We start from the raw sequence: 21,730 nt of genomic DNA, 5'->3' as shown, positions 1-21,730 counted from the left end.
CATGTTTATGCATATCCATGAGGACAGGAGCAGATGCCAGGTCCTCAGCCAACTACCTCAGAGCACCCTCAAAACATACAGCCAGCAGCAGCTCTATGCCAGGTGCCATGGGACTACGGTTCTGTCAGTCCCATGATTATTTTGCATAGCATTAGGACTCATTCACTCCCAGCAACAATGGCCCTCAAGTGGCATTTAAACAAAGCAAGAAAATAGGTGCCCATCAGGAGGGCCATACCTGTTCCTGAGTACTAATGTTGGACGGGGTGAGGGGGTGCAAAAGTGATCTGCTGTTGCTCCGACCCTTTGAGAAGCAGTCAGAAAGAAGTGCAGGTGTCTGTTAGCAACACACAAAAAACACACTTTAGAAAACGTTTCCTACCTTCAAAGATCTTCAATAAAAGATCTGAAGGCTCTTCTGTGTCAGGAACTCCTCATTTCTACCTTTTACTGTTGATCTTGACAGCTGCTGCACTAACTTACTTGAGTGTATTAGCAGGGTAAGTCCAGGAAACTTCCATCCACACCCACTGGCTGGCAGGCGGCCACATGTAAATGAGGCCAGTGGTGACTGGTGAGTAGATCATGGAACAGCTCCAGAGTTGCGAGAAAAGGTGGGGGAGGCTATTTAAAAGTGCACAAGCGCCTTAAACAGCTTCCCCAAAAGTTTCCTCGTTGGAAAAATTGCCACGCCATTCCAGTGCTGTTAAAGCCCCGGAAACAGTGAGGAAATTCAACTCCCATATCAACCAGCGGATCTTCTGTAGCTTTACTCAAATTTGTTTATTTATTTTTTTAAATCAAGTGTTCTTCCTATGACCACTCTGCTTGTCTTCCTCTTTTTCCCCCATGTCTCTCTCACTTTCTTTCATTGACTTGTTATCTCTTAGTTTGTCTCAACTCTCTCTCTGTTGCATATAGAAACATAGAAACATAGAAACATAGAAAATAGGTGCAGGAGCAGGCCATTCAGCCCTTCTAGCCTGCACCGCCATTCAATGAGTTCATGGCTGAACATGAAACTTCAGTACCCCCTTCCTGCTTTCTCGCCATAACCCTTGATCCCCCGAGTAGTAAGGACTTCATCTAACTCCCTTTTGAATATATTTAGTGAATTGGCCTCAACTACTTTCTGTGGTAGAGAATTCCACAGGTTCACCACTCTCTGGGTGAAGAAGTTTCTCCTCATCTCGGTCCTAAATGGCTTACCCCTTATCCTCAGACTGTGACCCCTGGTTCTGGACTTCCCCAACATTGGGAACATTCTTTCTGCATCTAACCTGTCTAAACCCGTCAGAATTTTAAACGTTTCTATGAGGTCCCCTCTCATTCTTCTGAACTCCAGTGAATACAAGCCCAATTGATCCAATCTTTCTTGATAGGTCAGTCCCGCCATCCCGGGAATCAGTCTGGTGAACCTTCGCTGCACTCCCTCAATAGCAAGAATGTCCTTCCTCAAGTTAGGAGACCAAAACTGTACACAATACTCCAGGTGTGGCCTCACCAAGGCCCTGTACAACTGTAGCAACACCTCCCTGCCCCTGTATTCAAATCCCCTCGCTATGAAGGCCAACATGCCATTTGCTTTCTTAACCGCCTGCTGTACCTGCATGCCAACCTTCAATGACTGATGTACCATGACACCCAGGTCTCGTTGCACCTTCCCTTTTCCTAATCTGTCACCATTCAGATAATAGTCTGTCTCTCTGTTTTTACCACCAAAGTGGATAACCTCCCACTCTTTGCCTTTTACACTTTCTTTCTCTCATATACAACCCCAACTCTGCATGTGTCTCACACACTTTCTCTCTATATCTCTCTGTATAGTTCTTTCATTCTCACTCTCTTTCCTCTCAGAGATTTTGAACCAGACTAGGGACCCTGTGATAGCCACAGAAATAATCACATCTCTCTTGCTGGGTACAATGCGAAAACTCTGATCCTCAAACTCCTTTTGGAAGATTCTTCTGATTGCCACAGAAACACTTCAATCAAATTATTATCCAGGACTCGCTCCCATCAGGATCGTTCTCCTAATTCCACCTCCAGTCTTATCTGTTTGGTTTGCTTGATGATTTTTTTTCTTGGAAAGTTGGAAGATTGAAGAAAAGCTATTTTCCACTCCAATCCTAATACCTCCTTTGCTGAACTGCTGCAAGGAAGCTTGAAACACCAGACTGAAAGCAAGTCGCCAACAAACAGTAATCTTGAAATAATGTAGGGCTTTCAGATGTTCGTATCTTAAACGATTACATCTTTATTCGCTTTCACAAAGCATGTTCCTTTAGTGATTTACTCAATAAAGCCCAGAGCACATAGCAAAATGGCAGCCAACATGAATGGGTCAGAGCTGGATACTAGAGCCAGGTGAAAAGAGGCTAGATGAGAGCTCCTGCAAGATGTTTGGATGAAAGAAAACTTTGGGGTTGAGAGGAAAGGACCCGTACTGCAGGCTCAATAGTCTTCCTTTTGTTGATATACTGATGTGGAGTCGTAGGTTTGATTAGCACTGGCATAACTTGGAGTAGTTACAATACATATGGGTGAGAGAAGAGTTAGGATGTAGCAGGGGTGGGAAAGATGGAGTTCAGACTAGAAATTGGGAGGCTGGCTAATGAGCCACGTGAATACTAATACATTAATAGGTTAGCAAAGATCAATCAGAAATGAGGGATATAAATCTATACACGCACCTAATCACAAGATAATTACAGATAAAGAAAGCCATTTGGCCCAGCTTAAATCATCCATTGAGAAATACTATAGTACACCCTGTAATACATCAAAGCATTCAATTGTTCCTTAAAATATTCTATGATTTTTGTTTCCATTACTCTTCCTTGAAGTTTATTTTGTATATTGATTTCTCTTTTGCATGAAGAATTTCCTGATATCAGTCCTAAATTTATCTTTTACCACATTGAATCTAGAATAATGAATGAGAATAGGATGCAGGGGTGAACAGGACGAGAGGTAACAGGGGCATGATGGGTACAGGGCTTGAAGGGTACTATGAAAGGGAAGGGTGTTAGAATGGGGAAAGTGCAGTGGGGAAGGAATGGCAGGAGTGGGCGGTGGTATGAAAGATGATGGGGATAGTATAGAAGTAAGAGAGACATGGTTGCGAGGGGAAGCAATGGGAAGGGACCTGCCGAGGCCGACCATCTATATTTTCCATGCGCCACTGGAAAAAGTACTTTTTTTAAGCCGCAACCTTGTCAAAATTAATAGAATTAATTTTTCAACTTAGTTTTACTTCTTTTCCCATCAACTTTATTGTGCTCATACACAACACTGGAACATTTCAAATGTGATTTCATGCTCTGGTGCTCCCTGTAGGGAGATGTGCTAGTAGGGAGCACAGGTTGGAGATAGGGCTACAATACTAAAGCCTTAATTGGACTACAATACTATAGGCTTAATTCTTCAACAGCACCTCCTGCAAGGATAGCTTCCCACAGAATCACCATTAAAAAATAATTTTCTTCATTCAAATTTTCTCTACTCCTCTCAAAGACACCGACTCATTCTGGGGTATGTTCCAAGTGCAGCAATGGTCTTCTGGTAACTTGCTTAAGTGGCTATTTTACACAAGTGAGCATAGACAATGAGTGTTTTCTGGTTATTCAATAATGGGGGATATCAGAGCCAACATGATTCGGCCTTCTCCGAGTCCACACATGTATACTTTCTACTAAAGTCATTGGGTAGCAAGCAGGCACGATTAATTTTTATTTTCTTTAGTCCAAGGGGTTTGGGGTCAGTTGAAGTGCCCCTACTTCTGCCCTGGCTGAGACCAAATAACGTAGCATAGACTAGAGATTGAAGCTGGAACATTTCTGGTCTGTATGACTCGGTTTTATATTGTCCAGCTATATACTAACTAGGCCAGTAGCAGAGCTTCATAACATTTTAACAGTTTACAGATAATAAAAAGAATTCCAAAAGCAAATCCCAAGGTGGGTTTGATGAATATTCTCCTCAAAACAGAAAAATAGTGATCAGATTCTAAGTGAGAAACAAAAATACAATACATATTTAATGTTATTAAAAACCTGGTGTTTAAAAGTTTTTTTTTAAAGTTCACTTTTTTTGGAAAATTGAGCTTTCAGCTGAAATGTTCCAGGATCAATCAGACTCCATCCATGCCATAATCAGAGGAGTAACCCACAGAAAGCAAGGAAAGCATCATAAATTTGATGACATTGAAGATTTCAAACTGATAAACACCATAATTTGAATTAAGTGACTTACTAACTGCAAGAAATTTTAAAATGTTCACAGATATTTCAAGTGGAGATTTACTTTAACCAATATTTTTTTTCCAATTGCTGATTAATGAAACCATTATCTGGTTGACCCCGAGTTGGCATGACAAGAATGGATGAATGAAGTACACCAACCTTTTTGTCATAAACATCTTGCCAATTGATTCCACTAAAAAAGCTGTGTTGCATGATGTCCTTTGCATCTTCTGGACATCCACCAAGTCTGATGGCAAAAACAAATAAATTAATAGTACATATTCAATTTGTCAAAACATTCTCCTTCACTTCTTAGTGATTCTATTGTAGGGACATTAGGTACTTGCTGTCACAATATAACTAGACTGTGTTACATTGTTTGAAATTCATAATTACCCGATAAAACTGAAAATTAAAACTGAACTACAATTGAGCAGTTATGTCTGATTTAAAAATGTATGTATTTTGAGAGTCTACCAATTCTTCCGTTCTTTTCTCAAGCTACAGACCATCTGCTGCCGAGAGATGAGGTTGTAGTGTGCTCCCAATCCACCATGAATGCCCGTCAACCCTGGATCCTAGAAGATGCAAAACTGCAAGGTCTGCATGAGACTTCCTCCAATAAATATGTTCTCTCCTACCAAATACTATTAATAATATGCAAACTAAAAAGCTGCTTTTGGAATTTAAAATGAGCAGTACAGTGATGCAGCATTCTGGCACACTGGGCCATCTGGAACAGAGCCAGAAAAGCTGTGGCCCTCCACTATTTTGCCTGGTCGTTGGTTACAGAATGGCAGATGTGGTGTATGTAGCACACAAATCACTGACTTCACACGGTCTGGTGTAAGTCTAACTGCTGTGACCTTCGTCCTTTATTGTTCAGCTCCAGAGTGCCTCCCAGGTGTGGTGGTCAGCCTTTTATAGTCCTTGTTACAGGTACTACCAGGGTTTCCCACCGCAGCGCCCTCTGTGGTGTGGCATAGTACTTACATTACATTTAAGGTACTGGGACGATACACACATCATTACATAACATCAGACGAGGTCATCATCAAAACATCCTTTTGACTAAGGAGCGTGAAATTAAAAATGGGGGAAAAAGGCTCTGGGTAAGCAATAAAACCCCATTTATCCCTGGGATATTGACTCAATTCCACTTCAGATGCATGAGATGAAAATTTGTTTTCTCTCCACCAGCTTCAAGGGCAGTTCTTGTACAATACAGGTGGAAGGGAAGAGTCTCTCCGGAGTTGTTCTTTTCCCTACCTCTAGGCACTGCAAAGTATAGCTGCTGTTACATCTCTCGTCACCAGGACTTTTTTTTGTCCTGGCTGTGTTTGTACAGCAATGCATTCAGGTGCAGCATCGAAAATCCAGAGTTGCGGAATCTGAAATGTTCCGAAATCCGGGACGATCGGTACCAGGGTCGTCTGGAATCCGTAAAATGTTCTGGAATCGGGAGCCGCTACCGCTCTCCGACCTCGAGCCTCGCCACTGCTGCCCTTACCTCGGGGGCTCCTCGCCGGCCCACCTGAACACATCTTCAGCGGGGCCCGCCCAAACATCTCCTCGCCGGGGTCCCACACGCCCGAACATCTCCTCAGCAGGGCCCTGCCCGCCCGAACACCACTTCGGCGGGGCCCCGCCAGAACACCTCTTCGGCAGGGCCCTGCCCGCCCGAACACCACCTCGGCGGGGCCCCGCCAGAACACCTCTTCGGCAGGGCCCTGCCCGCCCGAACACCACCTCGGCGGGGCCCCGCCAGAACACCTCTTCGGCAGGGCCCTGCCCGCCCGAACACCACCTCGGCGGAGCCCCGCCCGAACATCTCCTCAGCAGGGCCCCGCCCGAACACCACCTCGTCGGGGCCCCGTCCGAACATCTCCTCAGCAGGGCCCCGCCCGAACATCTCCTCAGCAGGGCCCTGCCCGAACACCACCTCGTCGGGGCCCCGTCCGAACATCTCCTCAGCAGGGCCCCGCCCGAACATCTCCTCAGCAGGGCCCTGCCCGCCCGAACACCACCTCGGCGGAGCCCCGCCCGAACATCTCCTCAGCAGGGCCCCGCCCGAACACCACCTCGGCGGGGCCCCGCCCGAACACCACCTCGGCGGGGCCCCGCCCGAACATCTCCTCAGCAGGGCCCCGTCCGAACATCTCCTCAGCAGGGCCCCGTCCGAACATCTCCTCAGCAGGGCCCCGCCCGAACATCTCCTCAGCAGGGCCCCGTCTGAACATCTCCTCAGCAGGGCCCCGCCCGAACATCTCCTCAGCAGGGCCCTACCCGCCCGAACACCACCTCGGCGGGGCCCCGCCCGAACATCTCCTCAGCAGGGCCCCGCCCGAACATCTCCTCAGCAGGGCCCCGCCCGAACACCACCTTGGCGGAGCCCCGCCAGAACACCTCCTCGGCGGGGCCCCGCCCGAACATCTCCTCAGCAGGGCCCCGCCCGAACACCACCTCGGCGGGGCCCCGCCCGAACATCTCCTCAGCAGGGCCCCGCCCGAACACCACCTCGGCGGGGCCCCGCCCGAACACCACCTTGGCGGAGCCCCGCCCGAACACCACCTCGGCGGGGCCCCGCCCGAACACCTCCTCGGCAGGGCCCTCTCTCCTTGGCGGGGCCCCCTCCCCCCGCCTTTTTGACATTTTGAAATCCGGAAATACTCGAACCTGGGCTCGGGTGTTTCCGGATTCGTGACGTCAGAAACACGTTCGAAAGTCCGGAAAAACACATAGTCCGGAACGGCCTTGGTCCCAAGTGTTCTGGATTTTAGATGCTGCACTTGTAGTACAATTCTTCCCCAATATCATGGGTGATGCATGACTAGAGTGGTAGCTTTGCAGATATGATTCTTTGGCACTGCCACCAGCACAAGCCATTCCACAATATAAATGACTTATTAGTAAAACGAGTTCAAGCACTTTCAAGCCAATACCTAGCAGGCATGCATTCAAACCAAAGAACTGTCTGTAATTTGACACTAATTGTCAGTCTCACTCAGAAGCCATAAGGATAACAGGTGTAGGAAATGAACACGAGTTTAAAGTGTTGGGAGAACGCCCGAATTACAAGAGACACAAAGGGGTAGTTGTAGATAGGATATTCTGGGACCAGGGATATAAAGTAAAAAGGGTGCATGTTATACTTCGGCATAAATCACATTACTGTGCATTTTACTAGCTAAACCATGAAGTATTTAAAATCATTAAAATCCTAAAATAATATTCCAAAAGTCGTTTGATTAAGTGCCACATAATAGGCCTGCCAGCAAAGTGTGAGGCTCAAGAAATAAAAGGGATGGTGGCAGCATGGATACAAAATTGGCTAAGTGACAGGAAACAGAGTAGTGGTGAACGGTCGTTTTTCCAGACTGGAGGAATGTATACAGTGGTGTTTCCCAGGGGTCAGACTAGGACCACTGCTTTTCTTGATATATATTAATGACTTGGACTTGGGTGTACAGGGCACAATTTCAAAATTTGCAGATGACACAAAACTTGGAAGTATAGTGAACAGTGAAGAGGATAGTGATGGACTTCAAGAAGACAGAAGAAGGTGGTATGGGCGATCGCGTGGCAGATGAAATTTTACGCAGAAAAGTGCGAAGTGATACATTTTAGAAGGAAGAACAAGGAGAGGCAATATAAACTAAAGGGCACAATTTTCAAGGATGTGTATGATTAGAGAGATCTGGGGGTATATGTGCACAAATCATTGAAGGTGGCAGGGCAGGTTGAGAAAGCGGTTAAAAAAGCATATGGGGTCCTGGGCTTCATAAATAGACGCATATAGTGCAAAAGCAAGGAAGTTATGATGAACCTTAATAAAACACTGGCTTGGCATCAGCTGGAGTACTGTGTCCAATTCTGGGCACCACACTTTAGAAAGTATATTAAAGCCTTCGAGAGGGTGCAGGAAATATTTACAAGGACTTTAGTTATATGGATAGACTGGAGAAGCTGGGGTTGTTCTCCTTCGAGCAGAGAAGGTTAAGAGGAGGTTTGATAGAGGTGTTCAAAATCATGAGTGGTCTAGACAGAGTAGATAGAAAGAAACTGTTCCCATTGGTGGAAGGGTCAAGAACCAGAGAACACAGATTTAATGTGATTGGCAGAAGAACCAATGGCGACAAAAATATATTCCAGTGAAAAAGGGCGGTAAGAGAAGGGATAACCAGCCGAGGATAACCAAGGAAATAAAGGAGAGTATCAAATTAAAAACCAATGCATATAGCATATAAGGTGGCCAAGGTTAGTGGGAAACTAGAAGATTGGGAAAATTTTAAACGACAGCAAAGAATGTCTAAGAAAGCAATAAAGAAAGTAAAGATAGATTACGAAAGTAAACTTGCGCAAAACATAAAAACAGATAGTAAAAGCTTTTACCGATATATAAAACGGAAGAGAGTGACTAAAGTAAATGTTGGTCCATTAGAAGATGAGAAGGGGGATTTAATAATGGGAAATGTGGAAATGGCTGAGACCTTAAACAATTATTTTGCTTCGGTCTTCATAGTGGAAGACATAAAAACCATGCCAAAAATTGCTGGTCATGGGAATGTGAGAAGGGAGGACCTTAAGACAATCATTATCACTAGGGAGGTAGTGCTGGACAGACTAATAGGACTCATGGTAGACAAGTCCCCTGGTCCTGATGAAATGCATCCCAGGATATTAAAAAAGATGGCGGAAGTTATAGCAGATGCATTCGTTATAATCTACCAAAATTCTCTGGACTCTGGGAAGGTACCAGCGGATTGGAAAGCAGCTAATGTAACGCCTCTGTTTAAAAAAGGGGGCAGACAAAAGGCAGGTAACTATAGGCCGGTTAGTTTAACATCTGTAGTGGGGAAAATGCTTGAAGCTATCATTAAGGAAGAAATAGCGGGACATCCAGATAGGAATAGTGCAATTAAGCAGACGCAGCATGGATTCATGAAGGGGAAATCATGTTTAACTGATTTACTGGAATTCTTTGAGAATATAACGAGCATGGTGGATAAAGGTGTACCGATGGATGTGGTGTATTTAGATTTCCAAAAGGCATTCGAAAAAAAGGTGCCACACAAAAGGTTACTGCAGAAGATAAAGGTACGCGGAGTCAGAGGAAATGTATTAGCATGGATCAAGAATTGGCTGGCTAACAGAAAGCAGAGAGTCGGGATAAATGGGTCCTTTTCGGGTTGGAAATCGGTGGTTAGTGGTGTGCCACAGGGATCGGTGCTGGAACCACAACTGTTTACAATATACATAGATGACCTGGAAGAGGGGACAGAGTGTAGTGTAACAAAATTTGCAGATGACACAAAGATTAGTGGGAAAGCGGGTTGTGTAGTGGACACAGAGAGACTGCAAAGGGATTTAGATAGGTTAAGCGAATCGGCTAAGGTTTGGCAGATGGAATACAATGTCAGAAAATGTGAGGTCATCCACCTTGGGAAAAAAAACAGTAAAAGGGAATATTATTTGAATGGGGAGAAATTGCAACATGCTGCGGTGCAGAGGGACCTGGGGGTCCTTGTGCATGAATCCCAAAAAGTTAGTTTGCAGGTGCAGCAGGTAATCAGGAAGGCGAATGGAATGTTGGCCTTCATTGCGAGAGGGATGGAATACAAAAGCAAGGAGGTCCTGCTGCAACTGTATAGGGTATTGGTGAGGCCGCACCTGGAGTACTGCGTGCAGTTTTGGTCACCTTACTTAAGGAAGGATATACTAGCCTTGGAGGGGGTACAGAGACGATTTACTAGGCTGATTCCGGAGATGAGGGGGTTACCTTATGATGATAGATTGAGTAGACTGGGTCTTTACTCATTGGAGTTCAGAAGGATGAGGGGTGATCTTATAGAAACATTCAAAATAATGAAAGGGATAGACAAGATAGAGGCAGAGAGGTTGTTCCCACTGGTCGGGGAGACTAGAACTAGGGGGCACAGCCTCAAAATATGGGGGAGCCAATTTAAAACCGAGCTGAGAAGGAATTTCTTCTCCCAGAGGGTTGTAAATCTGTGGAATTCTCTGCCCAAGGAAGCAGTTGAGGCTAGCTCATTGAATGTATTCAAATCACAGATGGACAGATTTTTAACCAATAAGGGAATTAAGGGTTATGGGGAGCGGGCAGGTAAGTGGAGCTGAGTCCACGGCCAGATCAGCCATGACCTTTTTGAATGGCGGAGCAGGCTCGAGGGCCTACTCCTGTTCCTAATTCTTATGTTCTTATGACATGGGGAAAAACCTTTTTTTTTAAACGCAGCGAGTGGTTAGGATTTGAAATGCACTGCCTGAAAGATTAAATTGTGGTTTTCAAAAAGGAATTGGATAAGTACCTGAAGGAAAAGAAATTGCAGGGCTATGGGGAAAGGTGGGGGAGCAGGACTAGCTGAAGTATCTTGCAGAGAGCCAGCATGAGTTCAATGGCCTCCTTTTGTGCTGTAACCATTCTATGATTCTATATCAAGAGGAAAAGTACAGAGGTTTATCTAGGCAACTAATATCTGACTTGGAGTCATTGATGTGAATATGGATTTTGGAAGTGAAAAATATTCAAGTTCTTCCACCTTGATTAACACAAAAATAAATAAGAAGGGGTAAGGACGAATGAATAATGACCAAAGTAAGACCCACTCTCAAAATGTATGGATTTAAAAGGAAATCAATTTCAAGTTTTAAACTTCAAAATGGCTAGACGGGGACTCCCCATCAATAACTTAGAACTCACCAGTCTAAATTTTTCACTTTCGATCCTCTGGGAGCACATGTTGGGAAAACACACATGCAGCTACAATTCTCCACTGATTCATTCTAAGAGATGGAAAATCATGGATGGCATGCATGCAATTTCCTGATAGGCAAGATTCTGTGCCAACAGATCAAAGTGGAAAATCTATCGTATCTATCATACCATTCCAGAGCCATACAGACCAGGAAAGTCCTATGTTTGATATTAGGTGACCTTAGGTGTGACACTAACACGGGTAGTACAACTTTTAACAGATCCCATGGTTTAGGGAAGGGAAATCAGTCTTGGTTCCTGTTCCTGATCAGTGACCCCCTTGCTGGAAGTGCACACTCTAGATGTCAGTTGAAGGTACAATTGGGCTCAGCTAAAATATCCTTGACATTATTGGTTAGTTTGGTTGCACTCACCAACAAGTCTCTCACACACAAATAAAAGCCATTTGGGCAAGGTGCCAGAGGATGACTGTCACCTACATAACCATAGATCAGTGATGGAATCAATGTTTTAAGATTGGAGAGGAAGCAAATAGAGAGGAAAGGAATACATGTTCCAGCTCATATTGTATTAGCAAAACAAAAAGCGTCACCACTTTACACTAAAAATGATACCTCATGTAATATTACTACTCAATGTCATGTAATACTAATTCATTATACTAATTGTTGTATCTATTGTGTCATATCATATTCAGTGCTGTATAGTGTATATAGGACCTATTAATAAAACTGGAAAATATTTTAAATTGCACTTATTCCAATTGTATCAGCTGCTTAATTGTATTTTATGAGAGTGTGTCTGTGTGTGTGTGTGTGTGTGTTAGTAAGGAGAGGAACATAAAATATAGTAAATATCCAAATGCAACAAAATTCATGTTTAGAAAATTCCACACAAGGTACACATCATTCAACTAACAACCTATTACAATGAAGCTGCCATTGCACATCTAATGTCTTAAGACAGCGCAGTAAAACCAAATGTGCAACATCTGGAGTTGTATTAAGTGTTTAGCATGTTCGCACTAAAATCTTAATATTAGTAAGGCACTTGAGAGCTCGTGCATTATGGGGTACTCTGGTTAAGCTGTCAGCCAACTAACCAAAAGTTATCATTTTATTTTCTTTCCATTTTATTTAAGCACAGAAATTAAAAGGGCCCAAGAATTGATGCAAATAAGTATGTGGCACTTCACCCAAAAAACTTAGAACACAGTTAATTATGACAATAAAAAAATTCTTGTCCAACTGACCTCCTAAAGCAAGAGCATAGTGAAACACTTGCAACATGAAGATAGCAAGAGTTATTGATTTTATCATGAATGGGGGTAGATAATCTTTGTTTAAAGCAGCCACATGAAGTTCTACTGTGTTGGGAAAACTGGTCAAAAAAGATGTGCTCAGATGACTAATCCATCTCAGACTCTTGTATAATACTATCAGTATCTGATCTCCCCTAGCAGTAATTATGGTTAAGTCAGAGGATACATTGATTTAGCAGGACAGGAGGATTCTAACATAAGAACATAAGAATTAGGAACAGGAGTAGGCCATCTAGCCCCTCGAGCCTGCTCCGCCATTCAACAAGATCATGGCTGATCTGGCCGTGGACTCAGCTCCACTTACCCGCCCGCTCCCCATAACTTTTAATTCCCTTATTGGTTAAAAATCTATCATGCAATGCACAATGTATTATTCGGGTGTGTGTAAATAGGTGCCTCCCTTTAAGGCCATGGTGTACAATTGCAAATCAATTAGTGGTTGATTGCTCTCAGCAGATCCGCACATGAATAACAGTTGTATGTGTGTGGTGTGATGAACGAATCTCAAAATTTTTATATATCCACTAGCAGATCTGATTGACCTGAACTTCTGGTTGTTTAAAAATGAGATTTTATGAGCTTAAAGGAACAAATGTCCACTTTAGCAATGGATCAAACATTATACATTTCACGGTATAATAGTCCTGTCCTTATAAAATAGCACAGCATCGAACTTACCATAAGTAATGTGATGAGATATAGTAATATTAAAAACAACACGTCTGTTCTCACACACATCACATTTCATGACAGATGCGAAGCAATCTTAAAATACTGTGTGCTGCTCAGCTGCAACTTGAAACAACAAACACACATTTCAATTGCCACAGTTCTTTGACTAAACAATGAAACTCTAAGTTTGTGTTTACTTAACAATTAGCTTTGTGGCCTTAAATGACAAAGCTCCACCATAACAGAACAATCATAAGCATTACATGGCATGACACTCCAGTTTCTATAAAACAGCGCATCATCTAACTCAACATGAGCAACACGTTAGATCATTTTTAAATACATAAATTTAAAGTATTATCCCTAGTGCACGTCCACAGCACTACAGTCGTCACACTATGACGCAGGTGCAAAACAGTCGTAAAGAAAAGCCAGGCATTTCATGTTCTTCCGAGCCTGAATTTACTAGCAATGTCCTATGTTCTAACTGACCTCACCAATTTACACAATTACAATTGCCAGGACTTGAGCTATAGTCTCCAAGGGACAGGCTAGATTAGCAGATAAGCATGATTGTTGTGCTCAAAAACACCTCCGAGTAATGCTGCAGGAGTCAGGTAGTAATTTATCAACTTTAACTTGGCACTGCAAAGTGCATTTATAGACTTTCCTGAAAAATTCAATGAGGTAACATTTCAGCTCCAATTTTAAACCAAATCCAAAGGATGTGACAGGCTCAGGTCGGACACCTGTTTTACAGCCCGCCAGTTTTTATGCTCCTTAAAATCAGATGGGGTATACAACAGGCTTCCAACCTGAACCCTCCCTATTCCCGGCAGGTGGGTTAGGTTAAAATCAGATAATTGGTTACATACACTGTAAAGAAATTACAATACAGAAATAGGCCATTCCGCCCAACCAGGCTGTGCTGGTTGTATTTGCAGTGATTGTACGCTGGTGTGCATCTTGCTTCTATAAGCAAATCATAGCAAGAAGTTTCAAGTCACAAATTCTAGCACTGACTTTAAGATGTTCACCCAATAATGCATAGATTAATGCTGATAGATACATGTGCAACTTGTCTCAAATTACTTGCAGAAGTACCAGACAAGTTGTTCACAGAAAACTAGACATCTCAGATTCCAGTAGATTTACACATTCAGCCTATACCCTGAACTCCACTACATCAGGTTTGCGGGTCACAAATTATCCAAGCAACTACACATGAAGCAGACTGGAAACAGACCACAATATGGAATAAAAATGTAACAACTCTTAAGGAAGTTTTAACAGAAGTATCATAGTTACCTTTTATTTGGATCTTTTATAAGCAATCCCGACAGTAATGATTTTGCATCAGATGAAAGAGTTCTGGGAAATTTAATGTCCTCCATTAGGATCAATTCAAAAAGCTTCTCATGGTCCTGGTTATAAAAAGGTAGCCGGCCACACATCATCTCATACATAACAACACCCAGACCCCACCAGTCAACAGCACGGCCATAGTCGTTGTCTTCTAAAACCTATGTAAGAAAATAAACGAAGGACATGTTGTTTGCCATAGCTTGAATCCTAATTTTGAGCTTCCAATTTACCCAACGTATTAATAAAAGCAAATTTTCAGACAAGTTTAGAGTTAAACTTAACCAAAATCACACATATATTAAAATGGCAGTCAAAGTAAAGAATCACCTCAGAGGCTCTCATTCTCACCAGAATACATAATGTTTTATGCGCAAATTAAATTTTAGGCCTTTTTCTTAAACTACCCAAAAAAGTTTAATTTTCTCCCTGTACATAAATCAGAATATCCGGGTACATACAAAACATTTTCTACAGATATCACTCTCCTTGTTCATGTGCTCAGCAAGAGCCTGACAAATATTTCATCTAATATTTCTAATAATTGCAACTTTCCTACAAGTTTCCCTTAGCAGAGTACTGTACATTCAAACTACAGCTCTGCTTGTACTCCAATGCAATGAAGGGAGAACCAGATTGTGCCAAAATGCAGACTGATATAGCAAGATTTTATAGAGACAGAGTGAGAGATATCACAGGAACAATGAAAGCTTGCAGAGGATAGAGTTGCCAGAAGTCAGTTTGCCAGCAACATGTCTAGACAATTGATGTTGTTTGGCATGGTGTCTCAGATTTGATAGAAGATTTTTTAATAAAGCAATTTTAATGCAGTTTTGACACATATTTAGCATCCTTGCACATAAGCAGCAATGATAGCCCTTTTTCAGAAAACAGTATTTATTACATCTCGAATTTACATTGATTTTTTTTGCTTTAAAACTGCAGCCTATATGCAAGTTAATGTGTAAAAAATCTGCCCCCTTTTCAGTTATTGAAAGCTTCACATTTATGATATTCCAACTATATATTAAACAACAGACAAACTGTCTTCATTTCCCCCACATCTCCCCCCATCCCCACACTTTTTGGATAGGGGTAAAAGTAACAATGGCCATGATCTGTACTATATATTTGAAGTAAGAGTGAGAACACTTGGCACAATTTATAAAAAGAATATTACAAAATAAGTTAATTATATATTGTGCATGGTTTGCTAATAAACACCATTTAATGACAGAACCATTTCAACCATGTCTTTAACCTAGATTTCAAGTAGCTACCATATAAACTTTTCCCACATTATAATGTTTTGGTGCTATTTTGGCCATAAAACCTATTTTGTGTCATTGTGGATTCCCACCAGGAACGCATGCAGAATATTAATTATCATTCTGGGCTATGCTACCATTCCTGATCAAAGGCTATGGTTTTATCAAAGTGTAACTCTACAAATATAATTACAATTCTTTTAAGAGCAGAAGTATCCAAAATCAGTTAGGTGAAATAAATGCTTATTCGCATTGAAAATGGTCCAGAGTGGAATCAGAACGTAATATGGTAGACAAATACACAACAGACATTTATATTCAAATTATTTGATTTGAGTCAAACTTTAGCGAGGACATTATTTTTTCCTGCTATCAAAGTAACTTCCTGTTAATACAGAATTACATAATGCAGCAAAAGATGTTGGACAAATTATACATTTGAATCATCCATCATTCTCTGAAACAGGTAAAAAAATCTCATACCAATCTTGCCAGATATTTCTATGCCTACCTATATTATCTCAATACAGCTTGTTCGTCTGAGACAATTTGGTTTATATTTATTGAAGCAGAGAAAAAAAATACTGCAATACTTTATGAAATGGATATTCAGCTACATTTTTTTCAAATCTATGGAACATACCCTGAAAATCTTAAAGTGGGGAGGTGAACAAAGAGGGAGAAGTTTAAAAAATAAACCGATATTCACTATAGTGCATTAAAATATATATATATATGGGTAGATGTATGATGGTACAAAATACTGGAACTTCAACATGCTTTGCTATGAAGTGATAAGTCTCTGCCTTGTGCCATGACTTCTTACAGAGTGCTCCCAATCAGAGCTGAAAGGGAAGGCGGTGGAGAAGGGGGCGAGATGTCCAGGGGTGGAAGATGGAGGAGAAAAGTAATAGTAGGAGGCTGCAGGGAGAGGTAAGGAGAAGAGGGAGAGGGTATGGAAAGAAATAATATACAGGGTATTAGAACAGCAACTGCAGATTTTTTGGCAAGAATGACAGCCATGGTTCCCCCCACCCTCCTAAAAATGTAATAATCCGTGGTCATCATTTTTTAAAAATCACAATTTAATACACGAATCTCAAGTGGCCCAGCAGCTGACTGGCCAAGTGAGGAGAAGAAGCGTTCCAGCTGTCTAGGGGTAGGGGACACCTGAATATACTGTAAGTGGCTGCTGAGCAGTCAACTGCAGGGAAGAGAGTAGCAGGGCCATAAGACTGGAAGATTGGCGTGCATAGACAAGTGGTAGCAGCTGGCAAGAATGGCCCAGCGGCTGAACAGTAGCGCCGTGGAAGCAGAGAACAGGCTGCACGGCCGCTGTTTTGGGGAGCTGCCATTTAAAGAGCAGAGCACAGGCAGGGAACAGCCAGTACAAGGGCGTCCAGGCTGAGTGGTATTCACCTCAAATAGTTCAAAAAACCTCAAAAAACTTACAGCGAGGAAGATAAAAAATTTAAAGATGGGAAGCATCAGTTTTAAAAGTTCACTTACCGGAAAGGAAAGTTACTTGGAAAAAGAAATCAACATGGCAGCCCAGCTGTGGCATGCAGATCAGAAACTTGCTCCACAGCAGCCAAATTGTGCAATTACACAGTGTGACATGTTTATAAAGGCAAAACCAAATTATAAATGTGAACGTTGGAATTTATTTTTAAAAACTGTCACAGAAAGTGACAAAAGTGACAACAGAAGATACAGAATGCTATAATATATAAATATATTAAAATATCTTGTATTTAGTATATTAAAAATCTTACATCTGCTTGTACTGGTAAAACTGACAGCAACTTTTGGTGTCCACACAGGCTCAGTTCGACACGGAAATCCGGAAGTTGCTTTCAGTGGTACCCTGCTCCTTCACAGGGTGCATTGTTACAGTCTTCGCAGATGCAATCAACACAGAATCAGTGAATTGACGTGAACTTCAACTTTTTATGCACTATTCTCACTGTAAAAACCAATGAAAAAGTTAAGCCTCGTTGAATGAGGCGTAACTGAGTTTTTAACGGCGTACTAAATCATAATTACTGTTGAACAACCTCTCTGGTCCTAAAAACCTAATTTTACAAGTGTGGAGTCTCATTCCCTCAGAAAAAAGTTTAAAATTCCATGATTTTTAAAATAATTTTAAAAATAAGTTTATATTTCAGCTTTTATCTTAATCCCATGTGTATGTCCCAATCTTTATTTTGCTTTCTGTACAATATTTAAAATGTGAATTATAATCCCTGCTTTGCTGTGTGTGAATTCTTCAATCTGGACACCACAGATCCCCTATAGATGGCGTCAGATTCAAAGTCACATTGGAATAGAGGAAATCGACACTCTGGGCCTGCTAATTGTGGGCAGCTTTTTTTTTAAGGTCAGTGGCCAGCACCATCCCTTCGCCGCTGACTTCAAAATCCAGGCCATTATATAAAAAGAATGTATGGGGACTGAATTTTTTTAATTCATTCTCTAGGTGTAGCTATCACTGATAAGGCTGACTTTTATTGCCCTAGTTGCTTTTGAGAAAGTGGTGGAGGGCCTTCTTCAGAAAAGGTCACATTATCATGCTTTGTCTTGTTGCTATACAAAGAAAATCTGCTTACTTCCAACGTTCCCAAAAATGATGCTGCAATTAGTCTATTTATTATTCTTTGTAGCAGTTTGATACAACTGAGTGCTTGGACAGATAATAGTCAACCGTGTTGGTGTGAGACCGGAGTCACATATAGGGCAGACTGGGTAAAAGCGGCAGGATTCCTTCCCTAAAGAGCATAAGTGAACCAGTTGGATTTTTACCATGATCAGCTGCATGGTCAATTTTACTGATACCAGCTTTTTATTTCCAGATTTTTAAAACTGATTCTAAATTCTCAAACTGCCAATTTTATTTCACGGTCCCTGGATTATTAGTCCAGTACTCTAGATTACTCATCATCATAGGCAGTCCCTCGAAACGAGGATGACTTGCTTCTACGCCAAAAAGGATGAGTTCACAGGTGTTTCAATGAAGGACCTAATATTCCAGGTCCTGAACTACATCCTGAAGGGTGGAAGATGCCTGTGCATGGATTTTTTTAAAGGTGTGGTGACCGTTGCACACCAACCACCACACGGGCTTGACAGAGCTAGGTCTTGGTCCAGTGGCAAACGACTATAGACCTGCTCTGCTGCACGGATGTAGTGCGCACATATATCGCAGTGTGGGCTGGCCCATGCTGCCTCTGGGCCCCTGGCCCCGAACTCACCCCTCTCCTAGGCCCCGATCACGTCTCTCCACAGTCTCTCGCCGCTCCTTTGCCCGACCTTGCCACTCCTGCTGTTTTTGCCCGCGGTCCAATCACCGGCCTGGACCTTGATGACGTCCCTCTTGGCTGCCGTTGCAGCTTGTGCTGCTCCCTGAAGTGGTATGCCTCCACGCTGCTCCCAGGCGCTGCACCTCCGCTCCTTTTATGGCCCCGGCCTGCCGCTGGTGTTCTCACGCAGGTCGGGGCCTGCACGCGCCTCTAGATTACTAGTCCAGTAACATAACCACTACACCACCATACCCGTTTTATGTCTGTGCACCCTGGTCCAATTATCCCCTTCCCTTTAACGCACTGAAGACTAAATAAATAGATTTAGAAGATCTGTTTTGGCATTGTCAGGGGTTAGTTTGTAACTACGGGAGGGTGCTGAGGTAGGTAGAAGTGGCAGAGGATATCTTCACTGAAAGGGTTGAGAAGAGATTTGCAAGGGATAATCACAGGGGCATATGAAAGAACTATTTTTTGATTGGTTCCCAGAAAATAAGTAAACAGTATCTTCCTTAGGCAAGTACTTAAGTAAATACATTTCTTCCTCTCATTATATAAATACATAAACTAATCTCGATCTAATATGGTAGAACAGTTTATCACCTGTTTAGGGGTGAATTTTTAAAGATATTAAAGGAAGAAAAAAAAAAGTAATCTGCATATTTACTATTTGAACAATTTCTACAACAATAATTAATGTTATTTTAATAATTCTCTTCAGACAAATATTTTTAAATTCAGGACGTCTGTTCAGAAATCCTCTCCAAACGTGCATTATGCTACAATCCTTCCTGCACTTGGTCATTGTTTACATGAACCATTTGATTTTGAGCTCCGAGATACGTACAAGAAATGCAGCTGTTGTAACCATTTTGAAAGCATTATAAAAGATAGTGGCCTGATATTTGTGGTCCCGATGACGGTGAACTGGCAGCGTTCGCCGTCATTTCGTCTTTGAAACTGACCACAAATTCAGGAGTTAGCGCAGGCACAGCCTTATGTGGAAATCCTGAAATTGCAGTCAGTCATTCACTGCTCCTCCACAGGTTGGTCATGGCACACCCGCTCCTCAAAACCACCCCCCACCCCACAGAGCCCCAGAGCCGACAATCAGAGTAACCTGTCAAATCATGAAAACTGACAAAAACTGTGGGGGCTGGATTTTCGGTTACCTGACGCCTCAGTTAGCGGCCAGAGGGGGCATTAATGATAAGAGGTTACCGACCAGGAGTGCAGCTTTTAGCGCTCCGACTGAAAATTCATTAGAGGCTCACAGGGGGCTGCAAACCAGTAGTGACTAGCTGCTGACGTTCAGTGCAATCCTGACGTCAATCCTGGTGCAACGCCCACGTTTGCGCCCCGGTCAGTAAATTCGGTGTGACCGCCTCATGTCGTGGCCGCCAAGAACAACGTTTAGAAAAACAGTCGGTACAGGCTTGCAGAGTCGTTAACAGCTACTTAAAGGGAAGAGGAAATGCTTCCCTCGGAGGTCACATTAGTGCAACGTTTACACACAGCACGGTGAGTGAGCCTCCGAGTTTGCAGCGGCAGACAGACATAACAGTGCAGGTTGAAAACAAGTGATTTTGAAAGCTTTAATGGGTGCATTACCATGCTGCGTCTTTAAGACTTGGCTTTTCCCAGGATCTAATTCGAAGTTCCGTGCATGCGCAATGAGTCTGCCAAATTTACCGACCAAACTTTTGTTATGGCCCCCCCAGCTCTGGTGTGCAACGGCTGATTTATCGCCATGGTCAGCTCTTCGACCAATTCTGACGAATTTCTGGGCGGGAGGGGAAAACTTTTTCAAGGCACTAAAAGTAGCGCTCCGTCTGGGTCACCGCCCCAAATGAAACGCGACCGTATTTCAAGCCCCAAGTCTCTTTTCACAATATACTGTTAAATTCCCCAGTAAACGTCAGAGCCAATGGGATTAAACTGGGGTTTTAATAGCATATTGACTGCTGAACAAAGGTTATGGCCTTGAAAAACGAATTTAAATTTTGTGCAGTGTCAAATTTATTCATTTTAATAAAAATTATAGGTGCAGAAATTGTGATTGGAGGCTTCCTGCGGGCGGAGGCTGCCCACCTGAAAAAGGCTACGAACTTACCTGGTGGTCCGCGAGGTTCGGAGACTTGCGGTCCTGGGCCTCTACGCAAAGGCCTGCATGGAGGCCCACGTATCTCGGGGCATAGGCTTTTCGCATGCGTCCCTGGGATCACGTGGGCCGGCCCAACCGATCAAAGTAGGGATATTCCCATTCATATTTGTGGTGAATTCCATAGGTACAGAATCACCATAAATATGAATGGGAATACCCCCCAAAATAACACTTAATATAAATTTTTATTTGAAATCAAAATGGAATTTAATTAATTATTTTGAGAAATCAAAATGGAATTTAATTAATTATTTAAAACAAAAATTAAATTTTTTTGAAAAATAAATTTACATATTTTAAAGGGTCTAAAATTAAACTTACCTTATTTTACAGGTTTTTAAATGTTTGAATTGTTGGAAAAAAAATTTTTCAGTCCTTTAAAAGTATTGCGTTGAAGCAGGACTTAGCTTGCTTTTATCAGGCGTAAGAATTTCACGGGCATTCGCTGAGCAGAAGTTGGGCAAATAGCCCAACCTTCCGCCAGCGAATGCCCATTTCTGTCAGATTCGTACGATCAGTCAAGAGGATGCCGTGAATTCAGCGACCCAAAATTTTGAAGAAACTTTAAGCTTGTTCATTTTTATTTCAGTTTTGCTTTTTCCCCATGGGAGAGCCCCAATCTTTGTTTTGCTCTCTAACATTTTTAAAATGGCATAGAAGCAGA

General features: G+C 42.5%; 1 protein-coding gene across 3 annotated transcripts in view; it reads right to left on the bottom strand.

Moving 5' to 3' along the window:
* akt3a (v-akt murine thymoma viral oncogene homolog 3a) overlaps nucleotides 1-21,730 on the bottom strand; it is a 493,259-nt gene that overhangs the window by 27,809 nt on the left and 443,720 nt on the right. For 2 of the 3 annotated variants that reach the window (XM_070889219.1, XM_070889221.1), the window contains 3 exons: nucleotides 14,282-14,496; nucleotides 4,404-4,491; nucleotides 239-337 (listed from right to left, as the gene is read on the bottom strand). In XM_070889219.1, the coding sequence (XP_070745320.1) occupies nucleotides 239-337; nucleotides 4,404-4,491; nucleotides 14,282-14,496 (402 nt within the window). The remainder of the gene's footprint in view (nucleotides 1-238; nucleotides 338-4,403; nucleotides 4,492-14,281; nucleotides 14,497-21,730) is intronic. The other variant, XM_070889220.1, reaches the window with a different exon arrangement.

This window comes from Pristiophorus japonicus, chromosome 9, assembly GCF_044704955.1.
Source record: "Pristiophorus japonicus isolate sPriJap1 chromosome 9, sPriJap1.hap1, whole genome shotgun sequence".
In the NCBI taxonomy this organism is placed as follows: Eukaryota; Metazoa; Chordata; class Chondrichthyes; family Pristiophoridae; genus Pristiophorus; species Pristiophorus japonicus.
The sequence above is the reverse complement of the archived record's forward strand: the minus strand, read 5'-3'. Positions and strand labels throughout refer to the sequence as shown.